Below are 19639 nucleotides of genomic sequence, written 5' to 3'. Positions count from 1 at the left end.
AGAGTTGTTGCTACTCTCCTCTTCGATCTCCTGTTGAGTTCGTAGGTGTTCAGAATGGTTTGATCCCCATTCAGCTGAATTCCTGAGACCAGACGAAATCCAGGTCTCCTGCTCCTCCGCCATCTTGCTCTGCCCCCAGTAATCAAGAAAATTTAAATTAGAAACACAAGATACTATTTCACACTCAACAGATTGGCAAAAATAAAAAAAGCTTTCCAAAACCAGGTGTGGGCAAGGAGGTCAATCGATGGCTTCTCTCATGCTATTTCCTCAAGGGAACAGTGGGATACAATCACTTTGGAAAACTGTTGGCATCACGTTGTAAAGTTGGACATCCCCTATGAGCCAGCACATCCACTCCTGGGTATATACTTGGAGGAACAAAAATGTGCATGGTAGCACTGTTTGTAATAATAGTAATAGATACCTGGATGCAATGAAAATGTCCTTTTGTAACAGAACAGTTCATAAGTTGTGGGTTGTTCCTCTAAAGAAGTAGTGTACAGAAGTAGAATGAATGAACTAGAGCCATACACGTTAACACGGATTGTTCTCCGTGTTGAGTGAAACACTCCGTGTTGAGTGAAAAAAGCAAGTCAGAAAACGCATACAGTATGATTCATCTTATAGGTAGTTTGAACACAGGAAAAAGGAAGTGTTGCATTGTTTGGGGATACATATGTAGTGGTAAAAATATAAGGAAAAAAGAATGAATGATTAAAAAGATAATGGGTATGTGCGGAGGAGGGTTGGGCACATAGGTTTGATTGGGGAAGGCCAGGCAAGGAGGTTTCAAGGTACTAGTAATATTCTATTTTGTGACCTGTATAGTTGGTACATGAGCCTTTGGTTTATTATAATTCTTTATTTATCGTTATTCACTCTCATATATAGATGACGTATTTCACAACAAAAAATGTAATTAAACGTTTACAATTCTGCAAAGTGCGTATTTGGACACTTCCTTTGATTATTTACCAACATGCATCTCAAAGCTTTTTAATAAATTAGAAGTCACGTTCATAAGCAAAAATAACATTAACACTAGAAAATCTTATTAATTTGCCGGTATTTGCATGATGATTACAGAATTCCTGGATAAGTATTTAAAATTTTCAAAGATAATGAAGCCTATTCTATCACTTTGTTCTACTCAGATACTACTACATAATAATCGTTTAAAGCCTCATCCTTTAAAAATTTAGGTATGCTTTATAATATACATAATAGCAAACTAGTATGGAGATCTAATTTGTTCACTAAATCACAAATACTAACTGGAGGCCTGCCTAAAAAATGTGTTACTGCATAGGCAATCAAAACATTTAGAGACCATTGCTCAAGAAACAGGCAGTGTGGGGTGCCTGGGTGGCTCAGCCGGTTAAGTGTCTGCCTTCGGCTCAAGTCATGATCCCAGGGTCCCGGGATCAAGCCCCGCATCGGGCTCCCTGCTCAGCAGGGAGCCTGGTTCTCCCTCTCCTACTCCCCCTGCTGTGCTCACTCGTGCTCTCTCTCTCTGTCAAATAAATTAAAAAAATCTTAAGGCAGTGTTTCTATGACTGAAGATGCCCACGAGTCTCCTGAGCACCTGTTTATTTATTTATTTTTTAAAAAGATTTTTATTTGAGAGAGAGCATGAGAGGGCGGAGGGGCAGAGGGAGAGGGAGAAGCAGACTCCCCACTGAGCAGGGAGCCTGACGCAGGGCTCCATCCCAGGACCCGGAGATCATGACCTGAGCCAAAAGCAGACACTCAACAGACTGAGCCACCCAGGTGCCTCTCCTGAGCACCAGTTTAAAATGCTGTCTCCTGGACATAACCTCCAGGATTCTGATTAAGTTGGTATGGAGAGAGACCCTGGGTCGTGTATTTTTAATACACACCCCAGGCTATTCTGATGCTTGTGGCTCACTGGTCCCAATTTTGCAAGTCAAGCCACACCTTTACAGAGTTCTGTCCCCAGACTGTGCAGAATTGCTTTTCCTGAATGGAACTTTGGCGTGATGCCACTGACTTTCACGGAGGGGCTCTGTAAGAACGGAATGGCCCTTTTAAATTCATGCTAGCACCTAAAATAAAGATGTAATTGATGATATGATATATGTAGAGGGCAGATCATGGAGCCTAATAGAGTGCATTTTCAATAAACGGTGGCTTCTTATTGTTATAATTCTGTTTTATGTATTAATTCTTCTTATGAGAGCACTTAAGAGCAAGTTCTTTCTCTTAGTAGAGGCAAGAATTACGCTGTTCTTTATACCACGGCAATTTGACAGTCTGGTTCTTAGTTCAATTTATTTTGATACTTGGTTTAAATGGCTGTCATAGCTGACAAAATGTATCCCCCATGGATATGTAGGTCTCAACAGAAGAAGTGACTCATTGGTTGGACTTACTAAATGATTATACCTATTTAACTATACCATCACCATTCCAACTAGTCCTAATAGAACTTTGTGAGGATGGACGGTTTTGAAAAGAAGTTTCTATTTTTAAATGCTAGTTCAGAGCAGATTGTCATCTTATATTTCTACCTGCTGGTAACATTTAGCAAAAAAAAAAAAAAAATCCAAGTGCAATAATAATGGGTCTGAAATGAGTGTGTTTACATAATTTTTAATAAATGAAAGCTACTCATTTTCTTTTCATCAATGCTTCACTGTTTTTAATGACTTTTAATTTCTCATGCCTTTTTGGAAAGCCTGCATGCTTGATAATTTTCCTTTTTAAATAGTACTTCATTATTCAGAAACACCAGCCAGCTGTAGAGAAAGTATTCCCATAAGAGCTATGTACGAACGCTTTTACAGGAAGTGGGCTAGTATTTTAATATGTTAATAACTTTGCTGATTTGGTCCCTCCTCAGGTTGCAGTTAAAATTAATGGGGGGGAAAAACCCAAACATTCATAGACTGTACAGGACAACCAAATAGTATTAAGGAATGGTGAACAAGGAAAACAGGTTTGAAATAATAATGGTATGCTCTCTTGCTGACAATGAAAAGTAGTTTTACAAGAAGAAATTTATTCTTATACCTTTTTAATAGTTGATAATGTCAGTAAGGAAAGAGAACTTGTAAAATGCCAGTTTTATTGGCATTCTTCCTTTTTTTAAAGATTTTATTTATGTATTTGACAGAGAGAGACACAGTGAGAGAGGGAACACAAGCAGGGGGAGTGGGAGAGGGAGAAGCAGGCTTCCTGGGGAGCAGGGAGCCCGATGCGGGGCTCGACCAGGGCCTGAGCCAAAAGCAGATGCTCAACGACTGAGCCACCCAGGCGCCCCTACTGGCATTCTTCTAAACACAATTCTCTACTAGCTTCTCTTGGGCACGTCTACCATACAAGGATAATTGATGACATTGAGATAATAATAAAGATTGGAAAAAACCCTACTATCCACTTATTATATACAAAGCCCATGTTAGGTGGCTTAGATTTGTCACTTCACTAAACACTCTGAACAACCACAGGGGACAATGGTATCCCTACTTGGTAGAATTTATGGGTTCTCAGAAAGATTAAAAAACTTGCCCGAGATCTTCTTGTACTCAACATAGTTGGCGACTCTGTTCTGCTTGAAATACCCTCTTTCCTGGGTACAGTCACGTTTCCTCTTGGGCTCTCCTTGGCTTTTTCTGGACATTCCTCAGTTTCTCCTCAGTCATTTCTCCCTCTCTTCCTAACCTCTCAATGTTGATCCTGTAGATTCTCAGGCCCCTTGAGATTGAGGCTCCATCTAGTCTCTCTCTCTCTCAACTCTGTCTTCAATGTAAAATGCTATCTAGATGTATATGATTCCTATATATGGCTTATCACCATCTCCGTCTGACGAGTCCCTGGCACATCTCTTACTGCCTACTTGACACCTCTCCTTGGATCTCTTACAGACATCTTATGCTCGACATGTACAAAATTGAACACTTGATTTCTCCCTGAAACTATTTCTCACTAAGTTTCTCCATCTCGGTAAATGATATCATCATCCACCCAGTGGTACCAATCAGAAACATTTTGGTTTCTATCTTTCTCCTATCTTCAAATCCAATACATGACCTAGTCCCATAGCTTGTTCCTCCAAAATAGAGCTCAAAGCCATCCATTTCTTTTCATATCCTTGGTCCTTGGGCCTTTGCCAGTACTCCAGCCCTACACAAATACAATAGTCACTGTACTTCCTGCTTCCTCCTCTCTCCAAATCCATTCTCCATATAATATTTGGAATTGTTTTTAAAATGTAAATGGGGGAATAAATAGGCGGAGCATGGAGGATTTTTAAGATTAGAGGATTTTCTATATGCTACTCTAGTGGCGGGTACATGTCCTTCTATATACTTCAAATCTGCACCTTGTCAAAACCCATCAGATCTACAAACCCCACAGTGAATCCTGATGTAAACTATGAACTCTGGGTGATGATGTGTCACTTAAGGTCATTGATTGTAACAAATGAACTACTCTGGTGGGGGATATTGATAGTGGGGAGGCTGTGCAAAGGTGTGGGCAGGGGGTATTTGGGAAATCTGTCTTCTGCTCAGTTTTGCTGTGAACCTAAAACTACTCTAAAAAAATAAAGTATTTTTTAAAAACATTTATTCATTTATTTTAGAGAGAGAGAGAGAGCATGTGCAAGCAGGGGGAGAGGCAGAGGGAGAGGGAGAGACAGAATCTCAAGCACACTCCCTGCTGAGCGTGGAGCCCAATGCAGGACTTGATCTCATCACCCCAAGACACCATGACCTGAGCTGAAATCGAGAGTCACAAGCTCAACTGACAGAGCCACCCAGGCGTGCCCAAAGTATTTTTTTTTTAAAAGTAAACTGGATGACACCACTCTCCTGCTGCTTACAGTCTTCTAGTGGCTTATAATTTGCCTTTGAAATAAAATCCAGGTGCCTTTTCATGGCTGCCAAAACCCCTATCTCTCCAGCCCCAGCTATGCCAGTCTCGAACTTTCCACCCATGCGGGCTCCTTCTCATCTCTGCGAACATGCCACTCAAGTCTCCCGGCCTTGCCTTTGCTCCAGCCTCTGTCTGAAATGCCTCCTCGGATGTCCCATCCTTCATCCTTGCTTGTTTCCTTCTTTTTTCTCAAATCTCAGCTAAAGCGAGGCCATCTCTGCGGGCCTGCCTGACCGCTGTATCTAAATGAGAGCTCCACCCCCATGTCTTCTCAAAACGTCCTCTTTGTTTTCTTCACAAGACTCTTCTCCACTAAACTCTAAATTCTATTGAGGGCAAGGACTGTATCTGTTCTCATTTACCAACGGTAGACCTGACGTCTGGCACAAAATAGGCCGTCAGTAAATACTTGATGAATGAATGAATGAATGAAGTGCATCTGGCTAGCAAGTGGTGAAAGTAGGGTTCAAACCAGAATCTGTATGACTTTACAATCTGTGTTCTGTACCATTGTGCTGTGAGTAAAATTAATTCGTCTTCGGTGGCATTGTAGTGGGAAATGAATTTTATTATAAAAATCCAAAATTCTTTTGACATGGGATAATCCATCTGATAACCCTTCAGTGACAAGAGTGCTTGGTTGGCCTCTATCCTCCAAATGAACGGTGCTGTTGGATAAGGTAAAGTATGCCGTATTTGGCATTTTGTTTATTAAGATGCCCAGACAAGGTCCCCCACCGTGGTTCTTCCAACTCGACCGAATCCTCTGTGAAATCAGATAAAATGACTCTGGGAAAGTTACTTAACCTCTTCCGACTGCCGGTCCTTCGTCTATAAAATAGCGAAACAATGACTTCGTGGGATCACTTAGGAGGACTAAAGGAAATCATAGATGAAACGTTCTCACCATGGGGTTTGTCTAAGGTGAGCAAATAATAACTGTGGTTCTCTTTTTTAGAAAAAAAGTCTTAATTCTTCAGTTGACTGAAAACTCTAATAATCCTACTTTAAGGCTAACTAACCAGGGTTCCTTTTTTCAGTTATTTCTAAGCTCTGACATGGTTCAGATGCACTGAATTGACATGCCAAGTCATCAAAAACTAATAATGATATAGGGAGAAGACAGGCGGGAGGGCTGCCCCTGCAGGGGACCTTCGAAATCCACAGGCAGGCCCTAAATCTGGACCAAGCAGATTTCAATCTCCTCTGAGTTCACACTTTATTCCACAGGTAGCAACCGCCCCGGATTTGAAGTCGGTACCATTCCTGCAGTTTGTGTTTGGCTCCTAGGTTTACATTCCTCACCAAGGCACAGCTTTGAGGAATGTACCAAGAAAAATAGGGCAACATACCTGTTCTTTGCTAAGTTACTTTTCAAGAGAAGTTTGGTTCTGTTCATTGATTCTGCCTGGAAGAACAATAACAATAAAGTAAAGCAAAAACTGATATTTAGGGATGGGAAATTGTCTTTTTTTTTTTTCTTTTGCCTCACAAAACACTGCTGTCCAGGATCTGCCAAGCGCTCTACTTCATGTGCTTAATGAAAGTCGTGGGTCCCATTTTTCTTGAGATCAGTTGGAAAGGGATCATATTTCTTTCTTAGGAAAAAATGTCAGAATTTCTTTTCTCTCTCTCGAGTTTGGGATGTTATCGTGACAAAACCAGACAAGCTGGTGGAAGAAACCTCAGAGTTTTTAGAGAATGTGGAAATGTAAAAAACGGAATTGAATGGACTTAAAAATTTTAAATTTGTCATTGAAGTATAGCTGACAGATAACATTAGATCAGTTTCACGTGTACAACATGGGCGATCCAAAAATTCTATACCTTATGAAATGCTCACTACCATTAGTGTATTACAATGTCATTGACTATACTCCCCGTGCCATACTTTTCATCCTCGTGACTTATTTTATAATTGGACGTTTGTACCTCTTAACCCCCCTTCACCCACTCTGCCCATCCCCCCCACACCCTCCCCTTTGGCACCCACCAGTTTGTTCTCTGAATTTATGAGTCTGTTTCTCTCTTTGTTGCCATTGTTGCTATTTGTTCCTTGGTTTTGTTTTTTGGATTCCACATAAAAGGGAAATCATATGATATTTGTCTTTTTCTGTCTGGCTTATTTCACTTAGCATAACACTCTCTAGGTCCATCCATGTCATTGCAAATGGCAAGATCTCATTCCTTTTATGGCTGAGTAATAGTCCTACTGTATATATATATATCTCCTTTATCCATTCATCTATGGATGGATACTTGGGCTGCTTCCATATTTTGGTGATTGTAAATCATGTTGCAATAAACATAGGGGTACAATCTATGTTTCCAAATTGGTGTTTTCATTTTCTTCAGGTAAATATCTAGAAGTGAAATTACTGGATCGGATGGTACTTCTATTTATAGTTTTTTGAGGAAACTTTATACTGCTTTCCTGTGGCGTGATAGATTCCTAGTGCCTTCTAACTCCAGAAAAACTAAATAGACCTTTTGCTAAGTACTTATTTGTTTTGGAGAAGAAAAACTTAGAGCCAATTTTAAGATTTATCATAATGATATTATTTATTACAACTCACTTTGAGGCCTTATGTTGCTGAATACACACACACCCCCACACACCCACACAGAAACTATAAAATTAATGATACCTTAGCTGTCCTTGATGACTGGAACTTGGGCAAAAAGGAATGGCCAAGGAAATAGTTTAACAACATCCTGGGGGGAAATTATTGGTGTTGCTGATGTCTCTTATGGATTGGCTTTAATATTTATTTACTTACTGTTCAAGGTAATCAGTTTAATTTTTTCATTTATAAAATCAGTGAAGTCTATTCAAAGATAATTGTATCAAGACACTTTGTTCTTTTCTTCACATGAGTTTAGTGTCTACAAGGAATATTTTATTAAATTCAAGTTTTCTTCCTCAGGGTAATCCCGTCCTTACGTTTCATTTCTCGGTTCTGGGCTCCATTCGATTTTTATTCACAGAATTAAATCTGAGAGAGTTATTGTTCTGCTTCATACAGTATTTCCAAATATCTCAGAAAGACAATTAAGATCATTTTCTCCTACCTTTTAATAAAGTCTACTTAGGGGTTTTGCAGTAGAAGTGAACTTTCCTTTTTTGACATTTTTGGAAAGGGAAGATATTTGGATGCCATCTGCTCAGTCTGGCTCCCTCCAGTTCCCATGGGAAGTCAGGACCAGCCCTGCCCCCTGCGTGCTTTCTACCATCCCCAGCTGCACTTTGTTACTCACCAGTATGAAATGTTTCTTGGCCTCGTTACCTACAGGAATGAAACGTTTCTTGGCCCACCTTCACAAAACTGAAAGGTTATGCCAACCCATGTACATTTACACCCTTCTGGTGAGAGGGAAAAACCCAGAATGGGACTGGAATAGATAATGTGGGAATTGGTGAAAATGCTTACAATTATTTACACCAATAAAATAGCCATAGGAAGATTTTGGCAGTGATCAGTGACTCAAGGTCATGGTTTGGGGTGGCATTTAAGGAACCCACGTCTAAGAGTAGACTCAAAGAGAAGGCATTTTGTTGTTTTTGTTGTCGAATGATGCTTCTTGGTAGAAGACTTAGAAATACACCCACACAGCTTATGACATTTTATTATGAAATTTTAAAAATCGTCATCCAGTTTTAAGTTCTATAGTTTCATCCTCCCATCAAAGTATAGAAAGCTCTAAAGCAGAGGAAGTGGAAATAGTTCACACTGATGACGCTGTGAGGTTCTTTGGTGTCTATGAGTCACGGGTGCCTCTTTGGAGGTCTCCCAGGAGAGTTGATTTGTGATGAATTTGTGTTTCTAGAGCATAATGCCTAGAAATACCATGAGGTCCTCATGTGTTGTGACTGTTGGAAACTGCTTTTCCTAAAATAAAAAATATTTAGATCCATATAATGATGTGTTTCCCGATGATTTAGGCAGCCTGGGCTTTTCAGGGTGATTTGCCTAAATAGCATGCATTTAAACTATTTGCAGTCATTGGGTAAATTGTTCACTGTAGTCCAGGGCTAAGATTTCTCTCTCTCTCTCTTGACTCAGTCCTTGGATTCCACTTAGTAATTAACGGAAGTCATGGTTTATGAAAAGGACGAGGCTAAAAGTATGATTCAAAAATGCCAGCACTTGGGAGATGGGAATAAAGTCTACAGTGGCCGAGCATCTCTGGGCTCCACTGACCTTGACTTAATATTCAGAATACTCTCACAGCTCTTCTTCACTTCATTTTCTGCCTTGAATATTCCGATACGACACTTAGACGTTTTCACATTATGTGTTCAATCATTTTCCCCTTGTCGAATTAGTTTGCCAAATTGCTTTCTGATCAGGATTCTGCAGGAGAGCAGGCTCCCTCCTTTGCGTGGACGCAGCTATTCCTTATAGCAGTTTGCGGTCATGGACACAGAGACTCATGGACAGCGTGATTGAATGTACACTTGTACCTCTTTGATTTGAATGGTCCATTGTAGATATGTAGAATACGTTTAAAGACCAGGACAGCCGGTTGCATTAAGAATGTTTATGGCAGTTCAGAGGAAAATACTGGGAACCATATATTTTCTGCCTTTGCTTAACATATAATTAATAGCATATTTCTATGTGAATGTAGTCTTTAAATCAAAAACTGCCATGAGTTCTGGATAGATCCAATGCAAAGACTTTCAAGACCTAAAGTAATGAGATATGTTCTCCATTTTGATAGATTTTTGCCCAACTAGAAAAGGGTAATATCTGTGGATTTTGCTAAACTATCCCAGGAAGAAATTCAAGAGCAAGGGGGAAAATTTCAGACTTCTGTGTCTAGGTTTTTGGTTCCTAAAAGGCTTAAAAGACTTAAAAGGCTACTATCATCCTCATTGTCTCATGACCAGTTGGAAATTATGAGGTAAAGCTACAGGCATGAGCACACATACATGGGTGGGTGGGGCTTTTTTCTTCAGTTAGTACTTTATGCCGGTGTATGTGAAATACAACTTCGAGTTAACACCCTTCCTCTAATTTCCCTGTCAAAATGCAGCCTGATTTAGGATTGAACAATATTAAATATAGGCAGGAAAGCACTGAAAGTTATGAAAGATGCTACATGAACATAAGGTACTGTGATTTCATCTAATGAGAGAGTATCTTAGTTTTGAAGTTATTTTGCCATCAGTGTCATACGCTGATTGTGTCATACAGATAAAACAGTGGCTAACCCAGAGGCTACATGCAAACAGAATCAACAAAATGTACAGTGAATGCTCTCCCTTCTTTGTTTCCTTAGCAAATAGAATTTGATTGCCGAGTTCTTCACGGAACGATGAGTCTTTTTGTGTTTTATTTCTATCTATAGACACAAAGACCTGTCCCTCTGCCATGGAGTTGTCTTATATGAGAATCGTATTTCAGCAAACATAATTAAACCATCACAAACAGAGCGTTCCATTAGTCAGACCAGAGTTATTGCTGTTGTGCTTTAGATGCATTTGCAAGTATTTCACATTCTGCTGGGGGAAAAGAAAGACCGCTAAATATTTCATGGGCTTTTCCTGATCACATTGTTTATTTCTCAACGTTTTAAAGAGATACTTAATTTTTCCCGACAGCTATTTTTGTCAACACGTTGGAGAAATAGATATTAAGGGCAAAATTTGCATGGAATGCCAAAAGCTGGTATTATCCTGGAATGATGTGTACTGTGTGCATTAAAATAAATCTCACACTGTTCCCCCAGAAAATGTCCTTGGCATTTGATGTGTTCTCTAAAGCTATATTCTGGTAGTGCTCTGCCTCTAAGGTTTCGAGGAGGGGGAGAAATCATATTTTGATTGGTGTGGTTCAATAGACATTTGGGTTTCATGCAAAAAATAAAAAGAGGACACTAGAGGGCGCTGTTTGATTTTCTTTTTTCCCTCTGTTGTGCCTCAGATACCAGTGCATCAGGGCACTGAAAAATGCCATCGTGTTCTCCTAACCAGGGCCAAACTGCGATGAAATACAGGGTGTAGAAATCCCGAGTTCCAAGAGGGAGGCTGGAAGCTTCAGAATGGGGTAGATCCTAAATTAATTCAGCAAGAGTAAACAAGTAATTCTTTATTACACTAAACCTGCATGATTGTCATCTTTTGATAATTACTTAATTCCTTTGGTTGAAAGAAATTTTATTAGATTTCAAGCTCTCACTAAATGTCAAATGGTACTAAAAATAGCTAGAATATTAGACAATGTAAAACAATTAGTGCTCTCAAGTTTTGCCATCAGGACTTTGAGTAGCTCACATAACTACTACTGGTTAAGAAACTAATTACAGAATTCCCAATTGTCAGAAATGCCAGACCCCAAGATGTTATTTCTTTTGATATCAGACAAATTCCAAGTTAATAAGATTCCCAATTAACTTCCTTTTTTTTTTTTTTAAAGATTTTATTTATTTATTTGACAGAGAGAGACAGAGAGGGAACACAAGCAGGGGGAGTGGGCGAGGGAGAAGCAAGCTTCCCGTGGAGCAGGGAGCCTGATGCGGGGCTCGATCCCAGGACCCTGGGATCATGACCTGAGCTGAAGGCAGACACTTAACTACTGAGCTACCCAGGCGCCCCTCAATTAACTTCCTTTTTAACCTTTGCTAAGCAAGCGCCTTATTTTTCCTCCCCTTCCTTGAGGCAAATCGTTTTGAGTGGCAGGAAAAGGCCATGTTCTGGAGTTAATCTAAATATATACTGTCGTATGATTTACATTTGTATAGTGTCACTTTCTAACATAAGAATATTTGAAAAGAAGCTTAATATTCTCCTTTTCCAGAAGGAAAGTTCAGGTATCACGCTTGGAGTGATTTGTTTCAAGCAGAGAATTAGTAGAAGAGTCAGGATCATCTTCCAGTTCTGCCTTCCCGATAGTCAGCTAAGGGGCCTGTTTGGTTTTAGTTCTGTAAAAATATTTCCCTTGAATACAGATAGGAGTGATTGACTCAAAGATCACATAACAGCTGTCCCCAGAATTTCCAGTTCTTCTGCCTTCCAGGCTCACCGGAAGCTCTTTCTTCCCTGCTCTCATTACAGCCATGCAACTTGCTTCAGACAGCAAAATGGGAACAGAAGTGATATGGCGTCCCTTCCCGGGTGTGATTCTCCCCTGGCCTAGGTGAACCCCCAAGCCTGGTGTTGAGCCGGCAGCATCGCTAGCTAATGAAGTCTCAAGAGATAACAAGTGTTGGCAAGGATGTGGAGAAAGGGGAACCCGGGTGCACAGCTGGTGGGAATGCAAATTGGTGCCACCGCCGGGGAAAACAGCACGGAGTTTCCTCAAAAAACTAAAAGTAGGACTAGCGTACAATCCGGCGATTCTACTTCTGGGTAATTATGCAAAGGAAACAAAAACACTAACTTGGAATGATGTCTGCACCCCAGGTTCACTGCGGTGTTACTTACAATAGCCAACCTCCGGAAACAACTAGAGTCCATCGAGGGACAAATGGATCAAGAACTGGTGATACACACACACGCAAACAATTAGCCACAAAATAACGAAATCCTGCCATTTGTGACAATATGGATGGACCTGGAGGGCATTATGCTAAGTGAAATAAGCCAGAGAAATACAAATCCCGCATAATCTCACTTAGACATGGATTCTTAGGAAAAAGAGAAAATAAAAAGAGTTTATAGATATGGAGAATTGCCAGAGGTGGGGGGGCAGTGGGTAAAATGAGTGAAGGGGGTCAAAAATGTACAAATTTCCAGTTATCAAATAAATAAGTCTTGAGGACGTGATGGACGGCATGACGACTATAGTTAATAATACCGTGTTGCATATTCTAAAGTCAGTAAGAGAGGAGATCTTAAAAGTTCTCATCACAAGAAAAAATATTTGTAACTATGTAAGGTAACAGATGTTAACTAGACTTATCGTGGTGATCATTTTACAGGACCAGAGCCCACTGGCATAGGCAAGAAAGAAACCTTGGTGGGTTTTTTTAAAAAAAGATTTTACTTATTCATTTCAGAGAGAGAGAGAGCGCGCACAAGCAGGGGGAGTGGTGGGGGGAAAGGGAGAAGCAGACCCCCACTGAGCAGGGAGCCCAACGTGGGGCTCGATCCCAGGACCCTGGGATCATGACCTGAGCCGAAGGCAGACGCTTAACCATCTGAGCCCCCCAGGTGCCCCAGAAACCTTAGTGTTTAAGCCACTGAGATTCCGGGGTATTCTATTATGGCACCACAACCTAACTTCTCCTAATGATAGACACGCTAAGGATGTCAACCAAGTGACAAAACCAAAGGCCAAGAATAAAAGTGTGGCAAGAACAGGTTTAATTGAAAGAGTTAAAAAAAAACAAACCCCAAACTCAACACACTATAGTCTTTTATTTAGAACTTTCTAATGACTTTGATAAGAAAATCAATAAAGGGAAGTTATTAAATATGAAAACACCTCCTCCTTATGTGTTTTTAGTTGAGATTCATTTCAGGAAATCAAGTAAAATAATCGATGAGATTATTGTGTTCAACTCAGAATCTGTCTGATTGTGAACACCTAAACCTTCAACTGTGTCAACGAGATGGTTTTTCATGTGAAAATAGGACGTGCACAGAACATCGATTTCTCTCTTGGTGAGGAAGCAGCATTGTGTCTCACTTGCAATAGACAGTTGGGTTCCTTAACCCCTCCCAATGCTCAGCATTTGCCCAGATCTCAAAATGTTCAAGCTGAAGTAGACACATCTTTTTTCTCCAACACTACCAGCTACTCTCTTAGCCACCATGTGTAACTGGCAAGACACGCTAGAATTTGTTGACCCTCCCAGACGACCGGGAAGTCAAAGGACCTCAGCACAGACTCAGTCTACACCCTAACTTCTTCAGCCCAGTGCCAGTGCGATGTGGTGCCCATTACACGCAAGACAACATCGATCGTATCCACACCCACGGTCAAGGACGCAAGGATTTATGCTCAGCTTTTCACAGAGTTCCCAGAAAAATGCAAAAATACCATCAGCTTAAATCCAAAACAACTTCAAAATAAACTTGAAGTGGGTTTTACTTTTGTTTTGAACCTGAAAAAGAGAGGCAGTCCAGGGATTATATTTAGCAGGCCTCCCGTTTGCAGTTAATCACAGCAAATGCGTGTTTTCGTACTATATACAAAAGAGGATGCCGCCTCTCTTCTGTCCCGCACGTTCATGTCCTGCTAATGCTCTGTAAGTACACACAGCAAAACACATTCAAGCTCTGGCCAGTGGTGTCTACCAGGTCCAAAGGCTGCTGCTTTTTTTGAAATCAGAGCATGCTATGGAGTATGCAAACCTTAATATCAGTAAGAAAGATTCCAGTCACCAAGTACTGAGAGTACTTGAACGTGAAGTTTATTTAAGCATAAAACACATTAAAAATTATTTGGTTGATTTGTCAGAGAGAAGGGTCTGGGATGGGAGGTGGGGTTCCCCAGGTCTGCAAACAGTATCCCAAGTGGCCAAGCTGCCATGGCAAGGTTGAGGGACATAAGGGTAGGGAAGGAGCTCATCATAAACAGGAGCGAGCAACACATGCATATCGTAGATCAGACACTTCCAAACATCAGAAAGATTCCTTAGAGAGAGTCAAACTTTCCAGTCATTGCTTCTCAATATTGTTCCCACAGGCCCTTTCTTGGTAAAAAACTATGATCCAGAAACAGCACCAGTTGGACAGATTTCCCTGATTAGACTTCTCTAACCAGAATTTTTTTCTCCTTTACTGGTTTTTCATGGGAACCAAAGTTTCTAGTGACAATTGTTTGGACATTTTAGGCAAGATACCTGCTTTTGGGAGCTCCGTTGTGTACTTTGAAACAGGAGCTGGAAAATTCACACATTTCTGGGACTCTGACTATTGGAGGCAGGTGGTATCACTTTGAGATGCTGGACATTTTCAATCAGGCTTTGACTTAAGGGCACACACCTTTTATCCTACAGGGAATTGAAGTGAGTAAATTACAGTACTTTATATAGAAACCTTGAGTTAATTATGAGGTCGTGCCTGATTTATAGACAAAATGCCATAGTGAAATCTGGGTCATGATGAGAAGCAGCGTCCAGACTTGAAGTTCAATGGAAGAATTAGAGGCTGTGAACAGAGAGGAACATAGTAAGTCCTATGAAGAAAGATAGCTCTTTGACAGGAATCAGAACTCTGTGGTACTCAGCTAAATGAATAAGCCCACTTTCTTCATTGCCAAGAACTCACTTTATCCAAATGGCACTGACCAAGGCAGGAAAGAAGCAGAATTAACTCAACCTTTAGCAGAGTCCTGCTAACCTCAGGGAAACCCATGTGCTAAGGCAACTACAAGAAATCTCGTTTGTTAGACCAACCATCCCAGTCCTAACCACAGCCCAGGTAGACTTGGTGACCAGATTTAAGGCCAATATTTGGTCCTTAAAATAGTTGGATAACTTTTTTTTTTTAAATCACCTTCATCTTTTAGATAAAAGAACAGAGACCCAAAGGTTAAAAACATTGTATCTGTATCTACATCAATATCTGTATCTCCAAGATGGTGCTAGAATTCCTTGGCATTCCCGTCATCTTTCCATCTTAATTTCTGGAATTTTCATAGGTCAATTCCTGACCGAGTGGGCTTCACGATTGAACGTCTCCTCCTCAGGGGAGAGGGCTCCCTGCGCCCCCAGCTGCCTGCCCAGAACAGGGGGAGCATCTACCTCTACAGCTCTTGCCATCCGCCTGCAGGGCCCCTGTCACACAGCTACACAGGGGTCCATCGACCCGGCTGGTGCAAATCTGCTCACACCCTCCGTTGTCCTCACACCAGTCCAGCCCTGAAAAAGAGCAACTGGTGAGAACAAGGGCAGGCAGGTCAAATCTTCAACGTGGCTCTCGGGGCAACGCTTTAAACCAGAGGACAGCAAGAAGAAAAAAAGCCTAGCGCCATGGTAGTGTTTTCAGAGTCAATGTAAAGATTTCATCGGGGTGTCCCTCCATCTCTGGTCGGTCACCAGATTCATGTCGTAGTTGAAACACACCCAAGAGTTAGTCCGAGCCCTCAAATCCCATTGTTTTAATAATTTATAACGTGTTTTGGGGGGACATACATACTTTTTCTCCTAATAGGTCCCACTGAAATGATCTGTTCTTTAGGTTCTTTGGTATAATCTGTGGCAATCCTGGAATTTTGTGGGCAAGTCTGAAAGACAGAACACCAGAGGGAAAATTTCACACAATTAAGCTGATAACATATTCTTCACCATGTTTCCAACCTCCAAAAGAGGCAGTGGTTCCAGCCTCAAGCACTATCACTACCCTGATTAATTAGAACCAATGCATTCTTGATCCTGGAGCCCACCGGGACTCTGGGCTTTACGTGGAACAGAATTAAATATGTTCTCCTTCGATTCAAAAAGGCTCCCTTCCCAAGGATGAGGATTGTCGGATCGCATCCGGCAATAGGGTGGACAGCCGCATGTGTAAGTGGCTTGACCACAATTCACAGCTTGATTCTGCAAACGCCAGGGAAGCACAAAGCGGGAAAGTTAAAGGTTAGGCAGCAGATCCCAGGGCAGTAAAATCTTAGGGACTCCGGTGTCTGTGGAGGGGATGTAAGCCTGGCATGGAAGAGAGGACTGGTTTGTCACCTCATTCCAGCAGCCCCTCCGGGAGCCCCTGCGGAGCCTCAGGCCCCGGCGTGGATCTGGATGAGCTGTAGGAGAGTCACTGTCTAAAGAACTCCTGGACCCAGGAGTTTGCTTCGATTGTGCGGTGGAGCTTGGCCCCCACTGTCCCCTTCAGGTTCAGGTGGACTGGCTCCTTGAGACTCGGGTGCGGGTATGGTGGTCCTCAAACAGGGCCAGTTTTGCCCTTCCCTCCCCCGGGGTAGTCAGCAATGCTGGGAGGCATTCTGGGGTGTGACAGCTGGGGAGGAGGTGCTCTTTGCCTCTAGTGGGTGGAGATGCTGCGAAACATCCTACAAGGCACAGAACAATCCCTACAACCAAGAACAGTTGGCTCCAAAAGGTCAATAGTGCTGAGGTTTGAGGAACCCTGGTCTAGTGCTATGCCCGCGACAGACTGACATTTCAGAGGCAGAGGAGGACATCATTCTACCGCATTCTCTCTCTTCCTGTCTGACCAAAGAGGACTGCCGCTCCTAAGCATCTACGGAGGGTTTCAACTTAGCCACTTCCAGGGGCCGTGAGAGCCACAGAACTCCCAGGAGCCAGCCAGATCCTGGCGATTGTGATCCCCATGCTGGGCAAACTGGGGGCAGTGAGAAACAGGGCGATGCATTTCATTTTCACGCCCTCACTTACTATTTTACAGGAGTACTTTTCGGAATCACACAGTGACACCGCGCAATGAAGATGAACTTCATCGTAATCCCCAATGAACTTGAAGACAGTGACATGAAAGCGACAGGTTAGGGAGACGCCGTTCTCCTCGATGCCAATGGTGTTATCTTTAATGTTCTGACACCTATTCAGGAGAAAATGGAATCTTTGCTTCACACTTTGGCTTCTATTTCATCTAAAGCCCATCATGATAGGTAAGAATGTCTTTGCATTTGAGAGTGACCTCTGGACTGTGTGGGTTTCTCATTTACTCCCACTCCCGTCTATTTTCATAGTTTGTTTTAAAAGCGTCGAATAACACCTCAAGTTAGCATCCTAACTGCAACTAAAAGCAGGATGACTGCAGGGACTGCCCCCAGTCTCCCCACGGCTTCGGTTTCTCATTCTGCCCCTCATGGTGCCCTGCTTTACTGACACCAACTCAGCAAACGCCATCAGTCCTCGCCTCGGCTGTACTTTCTTGGGTTAATTATCAGTGTGTGTGTGTGGGGGGGGGGGGTCCCCTGATTAAAACCCTATTGGTCCATGTTAAAATAGATGGGAGCTGGAGAAGGCAGAGCAGTCCCAGATAGCTAAGATGCATGCAGCAGGTGGCCCCATCTCCTCCCCCGCCGCCCCCCCTTGTGGTATTGGGCTAGTGGGCAGTGACAGCCACCAGCCTCCCTCAGGTACATGTAAGAGTTCCCCAAATGCATCACAGCCCCTTCTGCCCCACTGTCTCTCCGTATGAAGTTTCCCTAATCTGGAAGTCTTTCCATGCATGCATACTCCTGCTCTTTCCCCAAAGCCAGTCTGTGGCTCCCCCTTCTCAGCAGACACCCCCCTACCACTGTTCTGACCAGGCGGGAACAGGTGGCTTTTTCTGGATTCCCGGAGCACAAGAACCCGGATGTTGCCTGCACCGGGTCTCCAACACACTGTAGGGTCCACAGGACAGATCTAAATATCTTTGTGGATGAATGCATGAGTGAATGCATGAACTGTGCCACCGTGGCCAAGGTTGGCCTATAGGCGCTGAGAAGTTATCTAAAAATGATGAAGATGAAAAGAGTGACTCTTTTTTTAAATCTTTCCTTCCCATACCCACGGGATTAAATAGCTTAGTGATAAGGAAAATTAAAAACCGGAGTTATCCTTCAGGATCCCCACACCTATTAGGTTTTGTAATTGGTCTTCAAGGCGATTGTTTCTTAAATGTTTTGAAATTAAAACTTACTTGCCGTACTTCTCCTTGTCACTGTTATTCATTTGAATAATCTAAATGGGTTCAAAGTTTCTAAAATATTCATAGCTCTCCAATCTTCACACAGGCCTTCCCTCTTAACCAGACCACCCCCTCCCGGACCGATGACTCGATACTCAGGTACCGGAAACGCATGGAGCAGAAGGAAGAGGTTGGGGAAGGAGGGACAGGCTCTGTGGATGCCTGCCTCAGTGTGAGCACACAAGCCAAGCGCTAGAACCCTTTGTCCACCATCAGAGGAACAACTGTCCTTTCTTCTGTCCAGGTGCACGAAGAGGAGAGAACAGCGACGGGCATGATGGGACTTCTGAGTCACTGGGAGATGGTGGTACCATTGCTGCTCTCCACCGAGCTGACCCCCCAAAATTCTGAAGTGAACCCATTTTGCTGCTCACACGTTTGTCACCATGCATCGGTTTTCCCACTGGACAAGTTCACTGGGAACACAATAACCACAGCCCTCCAAGAAGGGTCAGAAGGACTCATGAATTAAAATTCCCCCATAGGACGAAAGCAAACGACAGTTTCATCTGGAAGGCCTTTGTTCAGACCCTGGGGGAGGCTGAGATTTATGAATACGCTCACTCACTCTCCTCCCTGGGTCAAGTCTATTAAGCACTATTTAAAAACTGCTAAATGCCACTGCGTCCTCCAAAGGAGACACAGGCCCTCCAGCCGGGCTGGTATCTGCACAGGGGCTCAGATCTGAGCTCTTTCACTTTAGGAAAGGACTTCGATGGGAAGGAGAGGCATCCAGGCTGCGAGCCACCGAGGAGTCACCACGTCCTTCCCTTTGCCTCTGAACAGCCCAAGAACCAGTTCAGGAAGTCAAAAGCCTCTGCACCCTGTGCCACAAGTCCTGTCCGGCCAGTTAGGGAGGCTGTGTGTCGTAATACTTGAAAGGGTTCTTCTCTGCCCCTGGCTAATTGAGTCGCCCTGGGTGAACTGTGTACCTAACTTCTCTGCAAAGCCGTGGATATTCACTGTTTGCCCAGAACCATACCTTCTTTTGAGAAACTATTCCTTTTCAACCTTGAAGCTAATTGTAATATCCACAGAGCTCCCTGACCACCTCAGGGTAGGTGTCGACCCAGGCTAGTCACGGGGGTCAGGACACGCTACCCCCCAAAATCTGGCCCCTTGACATACTGA

At 42.6% G+C, this 19639-nt stretch overlaps 1 protein-coding gene across 1 annotated transcript in view; it reads right to left on the bottom strand.

Annotated features, from left to right (window-relative positions):
• Positions 1-14251: 14251 nt before the first annotated feature.
• Positions 14252-19639, bottom strand: part of TECTA (tectorin alpha) — a 69337-nt gene continuing 63949 nt past the window's right edge. Inside the window, exons 20-23 of the mRNA XM_025893827.2 lie at positions 17206-17368; positions 15995-16082; positions 15601-15717; positions 14252-15004 (exon numbers count right to left, since the gene is read on the bottom strand). Of these exons, the coding sequence (XP_025749612.1) occupies positions 14904-15004; positions 15601-15717; positions 15995-16082; positions 17206-17368 (469 nt within the window). The 3' untranslated portion in view covers positions 14252-14903. The remainder of the gene's footprint in view (positions 15005-15600; positions 15718-15994; positions 16083-17205; positions 17369-19639) is intronic.

The sequence above is a fragment of the Callorhinus ursinus genome, unplaced genomic scaffold (assembly GCF_003265705.2).
Source record: "Callorhinus ursinus isolate GAN/ISIS: 27379988/994484 unplaced genomic scaffold, GSC_fseal_2.0 scaffold19, whole genome shotgun sequence".
Lineage (NCBI taxonomy): Eukaryota > Metazoa > Chordata > Mammalia > Carnivora > Otariidae > Callorhinus > Callorhinus ursinus.
The sequence above is the reverse complement of the archived record's forward strand: the minus strand, read 5'-3'. Positions and strand labels throughout refer to the sequence as shown.